The sequence below is a fragment of the Dermacentor albipictus genome, chromosome 5 (genome assembly GCF_038994185.2).
Source record: "Dermacentor albipictus isolate Rhodes 1998 colony chromosome 5, USDA_Dalb.pri_finalv2, whole genome shotgun sequence".
In the NCBI taxonomy this organism is placed as follows: Eukaryota; Metazoa; Arthropoda; class Arachnida; order Ixodida; family Ixodidae; genus Dermacentor; species Dermacentor albipictus.
In genome coordinates this window covers 148,246,226-148,254,187 of record NC_091825.1, presented here as the reverse complement: position 1 = coordinate 148,254,187, position 7,962 = coordinate 148,246,226, and the positions used below count along the sequence as shown (strand labels likewise).

At 45.0% G+C, this 7,962-nt stretch overlaps 1 protein-coding gene and 1 long non-coding RNA gene across 2 annotated transcripts in view; one reads left to right on the top strand and one right to left on the bottom strand.

Moving 5' to 3' along the window:
* Positions 1–1,234: 1,234 nt before the first annotated feature.
* Positions 1,235–6,856, bottom strand: LOC139060195 (uncharacterized). The gene is made up of 3 exons (XR_011514656.1): positions 6,749–6,856; positions 1,425–1,539; positions 1,235–1,308 (listed from the first exon to the last, which is right to left on the bottom strand). It is a non-coding gene; the product is annotated as an uncharacterized lncRNA (long non-coding RNA).
* Positions 6,857–7,341: 485 nt separating this feature from the next.
* Positions 7,342–7,962, top strand: part of LOC135906213 (complex I assembly factor ACAD9, mitochondrial-like) — a 42,485-nt gene continuing 41,864 nt past the window's right edge. Inside the window, exon 1 of the mRNA XM_065437479.2 lies at positions 7,342–7,727. Coding sequence (XP_065293551.1) covers positions 7,512–7,727 — 216 coding nt within the window. The 5' untranslated portion in view covers positions 7,342–7,511. The remainder of the gene's footprint in view (positions 7,728–7,962) is intronic.

Here is a 7,962-nt window from a genome sequence, read left to right as displayed (position 1 = left end):
GTTTGGATGCTGCTATAGTAGCAGCGAGTATGGGGACAGTGTCAGGTGATGCAGTTAAAATTTGGACAATGGAGACCTGCAAAGCCAGCCCACACAGTCTCCAGCTGTTCAGCAGTGAGTTCCACTTTCTGTTCGTTTACGAGTGATTGATTTATTGTACCAAGATGTCATAGAAATTTTGGCAATATTATATCCTATCTTAAGTTTATGCAGATTATTGTGAAGGTTTGCAGCTGCTAACTAAACAGAGTGACGTTTTGCCCAGTATTTGTGCACCTGTTAAGAGAAGGCAGTTTTCACTAGGTAGAATACATTTTTTAAATTAAGGTCTTGTCCCTTTTGGTCTAGAACAGCATTTCTTAAATGGGGGTCTGCGAAGCCATCTTTGGGGTTCCTGCGAAACCCACACTTGTTGCGTGTGTGGGTTTGGCCATTGCAAGCCATAGTGCTCTCTGGTTGGGGACTGCAGAACTGTTTCCCCTTCTCCATGAGATGGTTGTAAAGCATTTGTTGCAGTTTTCTGTGACATATGCATGCGAGCATGCTTTTTTCAGGCTTGGATGCTTGAAAATCAAATTCAGAAACAGGTTGAATGTGACTGCAGATATGCAACTTTGCTTAAACGTGACAACACCGTGCATTGACAAGCTGTTCAGATTGAATTGATGTGGTGCATTTGTTCGACCATTCTTTGCCCGGTAGCAATAAAAGGAACCTGTTGCACACTGCATGTTGTGTTAATTTATAACCCCCCGTCACTGCAAGGGGTCTCCCATCACTTCCACCATTCCACAAGGGGTCCCCGACTCATCCATGGCTGAGAACGATTGATCTAAAATATCAAAATTTGCGTGACTAGGTAATCAAAGTAATAAATATTTTGTGTGTGTGTGTGCGTTTTTGGCTGGTCCACCAGCCGAGAACATTAAGTAAACTCTTCTTCCAAAAAGTTTGTCATCTCTTACCAGCACACACGCACGCACACACACACACACATATATATACATATATATATATATATATATATAAAATGTTTGATACGTTTCAGCAAACTTTGTTTTGTTCAAATGTTCTTGCACATGCACCTAAGTGTTTTTCAAATTTGTTCTTTTTTAAAACATTTCTTGTTCTTTATATTGATAGCTTGGGATTGTAACCATGATTGTATATTTTTAAAAAAGCTTCAAACGGGGACATTTTTCCCTTAGAAAGGAAAGTTAATATTAGTACGCACAATGGCCACAAAGCAGTGTGCCGCTTCTCTGGGCGCTATAGCCTGGCTTTGTCTGGGTGGTCAGTGGTGATCCTCTGCAAACATTCACAGAAAGGCACAAGCCGCCGACAAGGTGCTCCATTGTTCTTGCTCTGCAGTTGCTTTAAACTGTGTTTTTATCTCCAACTTCAGAAGAAAACTTTATGCTTACCTCTGCTTTGCTTGGACGTAAATTTTCTGACAGAACTGCATTGTTTGGGACGGCTCATCCCATTTCATGAAAACACTTGGCAGTATTACTTGCCTGGTTCTTCCACGAAAAAGATCTGCGGATCCCATGCAAGAATGATTGTCAGCACCGGCAGATTCCTGGTTCTACAGGGTGAACTGTTTTAACAGTAAAAAACTGTTGTGGGACCTAGTGTGAAATTTTCTATTAGTCATCAAGCCCGCAGAAGCCAAAAGCTGTCCACATCTCGGCAGCAGCCTAATTGCTTCTATGATGACTAGGTGCGTGCATAACTGTGGTCTTTCATTTTATTTTTTCCCACTTTAGCCAGGCAAACAAGCAGTGTCACAATTTCTAATAACCCTTTCGAACTAAAATGCATGATCTTGTGAAATTCAAGTACTTGCGCAGCAGCGGCTGCCATAGAATCCTACTATTTTATTTTTTTATCATAAGCTAAAATTATGCAAATGATTGTGCAATTTAGCTGCACTGTTTCTGTACACTGCTCTGTACTGCCATTGCTGGCTATAGCGAAGTTTTGTGACCAATAGCAGAGCATTTCCAATACAGTGAGTGAGTGAAACAACTTTATTTTGTCCACTATAGGTGTAAGTAAACTCCACACCACCTGGCTAGGCCCAGTATAATTTTTTTTCTTGTTAGTATTGTTTATGGGAGCTCGCTTGCAAGTATGGGGTTAAGCCCATAGAGGTTATGGTTCAGCCAGCATGATGGGTGGTAAAACGGTATTGCCTAAACTTTGTACTTCTTGCTTTAAAAGACTTTATAACATTGCGAATTGGTCATTTGCGAAAAAGTACTACGTTATTAATCCGGCAATCTGCAATGATTGCATATGTGCACAGAGACATGTTGCCGTCATCTGCTTAGAAAATGATTGCAGATAAAGCGTAATAGTCAAGGACACATTAATGTATGAAGCCACAAGCACAGGTAAACGCATCTACACTCTAAAAACAGTTGCACCCTCTTGGGTGTATATTTGCCATACAATAATAGTCATCTGTCTCGCCCGCATTTCCTTTAAGCTGCGAGCCCGGTACTTCCCGAATGGGAAGTACCGAGTCACGAATGGCATACACGTTACCAGCATGACAGAGCATCCTCGACAGAAAAGTAATGAGCGCAGTGTTTTCAAGAAAGCAAATGCAGTCGAGACAGATGACGATTATTGTTGTGTGGCAAATACACACCCCAAAGGGTGTAAACTTTTTTTAGAGTAATATGTTCTACCCATCATTCCCATAGTAGCTGAACGATCGATGATATGGCAACAAATTGGTCTATAGTCTAATACAACTTAAGTCTGCAGTGGAGCCCCGCCCATGTCCTCATAACCGCCAGCCACTGTTCCTCCGCTAGGCTGCAAATGGCTCTTACTTCAAATTTTCCGTGTTACCTAAACAAGTTGGTAACCACAAAAATAAAATTATAAGCGTGTAATTTTATACGTTTTCACTCGTCTACTGTATCGGAATGTTGAATGCCTAATTCTTTATTGAATTGAAATAAAATGTTCGCGTCGCTGCAACTATTACTGTCAAGTTTCACTTCAGTCGGCATTGAAGCTTCATGAGTAAAACGGACTCAGCAGTGAAATTAATTGTACCGTAGACTTTCGAAGAGTGAAATGTTCAGACTCGATACACTTTGTCAATGTCTATTGCACAATGTATCGCTTCCACCAATGAAAAGACCATCAAGAACAGCAGGCTCTCCGGAGGCATCAAGTACAACGTGATTTTGAAAAAATCGCATAATGACAACTTCGTTTGCTTCTGTGATTGGCTAGCAGAGTAACACAATTCCGCGCGGTCCGTGTATGGTGCACTCTAAGGAAAGTTTACACCCTTTGAGTCGTATCTTGCCGCACTACAATAAACGTCTGTCTTGTCCGCATTTCCGTTTTTTAACGCTGCAAGTCCAGTACTTCCCAGTAACAAACGGCATGCACGTTATTAGCATGACAGCATTCTCGACAGGAAAGTAGCGAGCGCCGAGTTTCAAGAAAGGTAACGCAAGCAAGGCAGATGACGATTATTGTTGTGGGACAAATATATACACCAAAGAGTGCAATCGTTTTAAGAGTGTAATGTGCATGCCGTTCGGGGCTTGGAAGTACCGGGTTTTCCGTATTAAAAAAGGAAATGCGGACAAGACAGATGACGATCATATACTCTAAGAACAGTTTACACCCTTTGGCGTGCCCCTTCTGCCACACAACAATAATCGTCATCTGCCTTGATGCGTTTCCTTTCTTTAACACTGCGAGCTTGGTACTTTCCAGTAACAAATGGCATGCACGTTATCAGCATGATAGCATTCCCGACAGGAAAGTAGCAGGCGCAGCATTTTCAAGAAAGGAAACGCATCACGGCAGGTGACGATTATTGTTGTATGGCAGAGGGGTGTAATATTGCTTAAGAGTACACTCTAAAAAATGTTTACGCCCATTGAGTTGTATATCAGCCACACAACACTCTAAAAAATTACAGCCTTTGGGGTGTATGTTTGCCACACAACGATAATCGTAATCTGTCTTGCCCGCATTTCCTTTCTTGAAAACAGTGAGCTCGTTACTTTCCTGTCGAGAATGCTGCGTCACACTGATAACGCGCATGCCGTTCGTGTCTGGGAAGTACCGGGCTCGCAGCGTTAAAGAAAGGAAACGCGGGCAAGGCAGATGACGATTATTGTTGTGGGACAAGATAAGCCCCAAAGGATGTAAATTTTTCTAAGAGTGTAAGAAAGTTTGCACCCTTTGGGGTGTATATCTGCCACACAACGATAATCGTCATCTGCCTTGCTTGCGTTTCTTTTCTCGAAAACGCCGCGCCCGCTACTTTCCTGTCTGCAATGCTATATGTCATTCTGATAACGCGCATGCCGTTACTGGGAAGTACCGGGCTCGCAGCGTCAAAGAAAGTAAATGCGGACAAGACAGATGGCGTTTATTGTGTGGCAAGATATGAGTCAAAGGGCGTAAACTTTTCTTTCTGTCTTGCCCGCATTTCCTTTCTTTAACGCTGCAAGCCCAATACTTCCCAGTCACGAAATGCTTGCGCGTTATCAGCTTGACACAGAATTCTCAACAGGAAAATAGCGAGCGCCGAGTTTTCAAGAGAGGAAACACGAGCAAGGCGGATGATGATTATTATTGCGTGGCAAATATACAACCCAAGGGGTGTAAACTTTTCTTAAGAGTGTACACTCTAAAAACAGTTGCACTAGCTATTTTCTAAGAACTGTGTAGAGTGTAAAAATAGTTGCACCCTTTGGGGCTTATCTTGTCCCACAACGATAATCGTCATCGGTCTTGCCCGTGTTTCCTTTCTTTAACGCTGCGAGCCCGGTACTTCCCAGTCAAGAACGGCATGCACGTTATCGGTGTGAGGCAGCTTCTCGACTGGAAAGTAGCGAGAGCCGAGTTTTCAAGAAAGGAAACGCAAGCAAGGCGGATGACGATTATCGTTCACTCTTAAAACGGTTGCACCCTTTGGGGTGTATATTTGTCCCACAACAATAATCGTGTTATAGTGAGAAACTCTATAGTTGCAACCGTTTTAAGAATATATATATATATATATATATATATATATATATATATATATATATATATATATATATATATATATATATATATATATATATACACACTCTTAGGAAAAGTTTACCCCGTTTGGAGTGTATATCTGCCACACAACGATAATCGTGTTATAGTGAGAAACTCTATAGGTGCAACCGTTTTAAAGAATATATATATATATATATATATACACACACACACACTCTTAGGAAAAGTTTACCCCATTTGGAGTGTATATCTGCCACACAACGATAATCGTCATCTGCCTTGCTTGCGTTTCCTTTCTTGAAAACGCCGCGCCCGCTACTTTCCTGTCGGGAATGCTACGTCATGCTGATAACTCGCATGCCTTTCGTTACTGGAAAGTACCGGGCTCGCCGCGTTAAAGAAAAGAAACGCGGACAAAACAGATGACGATTATCGTTGTGTGGCAAAAGGTCGTAATTTTGCTTAAGAGTGTATGGGCGTCTTGCGCTGGAGTTTGAGGTATAGTAGGGGCGCCTGGTGGCGGCGCGGGAAACGACATCTGGGTCGTACCAGCTTGGGTCGTATTGAACCCTGGCTATGGCGAAGCACGTTTCTAGGCCGACTTTTGCGTCGATTCGCACTTTTTTCTGCCCTGTTGCGAGTGAGAAAAGGCTCGTCACTTCTCACAGACCACGCTGCGAGCTCGCCGCAGCCTATAGTTTAACTAAAGCGGACTCTCCGTGTGCCGTGGGACGTAATGCCAGGAGCAGAAGGAATCGGTGACGCCGATCCGGAGAGACCTAGCCCAGCCTCGAAAAGGCGTCACCGTCATTACTTCTGCGTCATGGGCTGCCATGAACAAGAAGGCCTGAATCCCAACATGAGATTCTACCGTTTTCCTTCAAGGCCTCACGAAGTGGAGCGTCGGGCGCGCTGCATAGCTGCAGTTCGTCGCGCTGAGTAAGCGAAACTTCGCGCCATGCTGACTGCTTCGCCTGTCTTGAAGCTTGCTTGATTATCTGCGTTCTAAAGTTCAGTGTTTCGCACCTACAGTCCCGACGGCAGACCGACATAGCAGCAGGCATGGCTGGTAATTCACGATTCGAGACCCGGCCACAGCGACAATTAACAATTCGACCGATGCGAAGTGGTGAAGTGACCAGGTGTGTGCAAATGAGCACAAATGGTCGGGCTCATTCGATGACAATTCACTACTCCACTACGAGCAGCACAGGTTAAGAGAGTTAAATGCGCTCATCCTTCATCTCAAGCTAACACGTTGAGGCAGCGCAGCAAGGCAGTACTGATTGTAGCACATCGATGTTCGAGCGCTGTCATTAAAACCTATATCAATCGCGCAGCGCACGAGCTCGCGCTGCAGCGCACTTCGCACGTACGTGCGAGCTCACATGCGTTGCATCAGTTATTACCAGTTACTAAAGGGACAGATGACCGCTACTACAGCGCAGGCATAACTACTTGTTTAGCGGCATGCAGTCAACAAAGATTGCAGGAGGCCCGCTGTTTCGCAGCATGTCGAAAGACCGCTGCCTTCGCGGCGCGTATACGATCGTGCGCTCGAGCAGTTCGTACATCGCGGCGCGTACCGTCGTGTGCTCGAGCAGTTCCGTACACATGATGCCTGCTTATCGCTGCTGTGTATTCATTTATAGCAAGCGTTTCCTTGCGTTTGTGCGCCTGAATCTAGCAGCTAGCGTGCAAACCTTACCTGACGTTCCACTTCGTACGCGACTCGCTTCACTTGCGATTGACACGGTGCTAAAACTGCGCCGCCTAATTCTTGAACGGCGTACACGTATTCGGCACTGCATAATTTCTTGCCTTTGCGCAGCGCACCACCCCTGAAAAGAATCTTCACCGCCGGATATTCGCTGCAGGCCGTGAATTACACAACCGAAAGTGGCGGGTCCATATTGTAAACGTGCTTTCCGAAGCAGACGACCGAGCTTGGTACGACCCATTTTAGCACAGAGGGCGCTTTTTAGCACCTTTTTCGCAGCGCCCCCTGGGCAATGCAAGAGCCCCATATAGTGAAGGAGGTTGATGCCGCCGCCCAATATAAAGGGTTCAGCCTTATCCATCCATCCACCCATCTTTAGTAGACAAACGACAAACAACGAAGTCATACAAAAAAGAAACGTTCCCAGGTTTCGTAATGAGAAATCTTCAAGAAGCTTTTTTTTTTTCAACAGTATTATATCAAGGGGGTGGTGGCGCGACCCACTACTCTAATCCAAAGAGAACGTTCATAGCATCCATCTACCAATTTTGCGTTGCGCCGTGTTCGTCTTTTGTATTATGCGAATAACTGCGCAAGTGGTTGTGGAAGTGCGTACTAGGTGTTCTGTGGTACTAGTACCTGCGCATGACCTGCGTCTGTGCGCAGGGATATTGCGGTAAGCTAAAGCAGTGCGCATTATGTTCGTGTAAGCTTCGGGCCATTTGGACATCGAGAAAGCCTGCGCTGAAAGATGTCTCTGCTGCTGAAACACACCCTGAAGCGCTGTAGGACGTTCTCGCCGTGCCGGAGCGATGTCGTGCTTCTTCTACGGCGCCTCGTTTCTGAAACTGCTCCCGCTCCGCACATGGGAGTGCCGGTCGTCGAAGAACGTCCTCTAGATCTGGCCATGGGGAAAGTCAAGCGAGAACCTTTTGTCAAGAATATGTTTATAGGGAAGCTGGAAAAAGTGAGTGTTTCTCTGCCTCCGTGCAAGTCATGAAAACCCGCGCGTGTGTTGAGAAAGGATCGCTCTCGCAAAACGGCGATGACTATATATGCGGAAGGTTTTCATGGAGTTCATGAAAAACAGTCTCAACTCTGTGTGCTTTCTTTTTATGCGCTCGTGGAGTGAATCCCGAGGGGATAAATGTAAAGCGACTGTGCGGAACCGCGACGCCGGAATGTTTGTCGCAGGCTCCGTG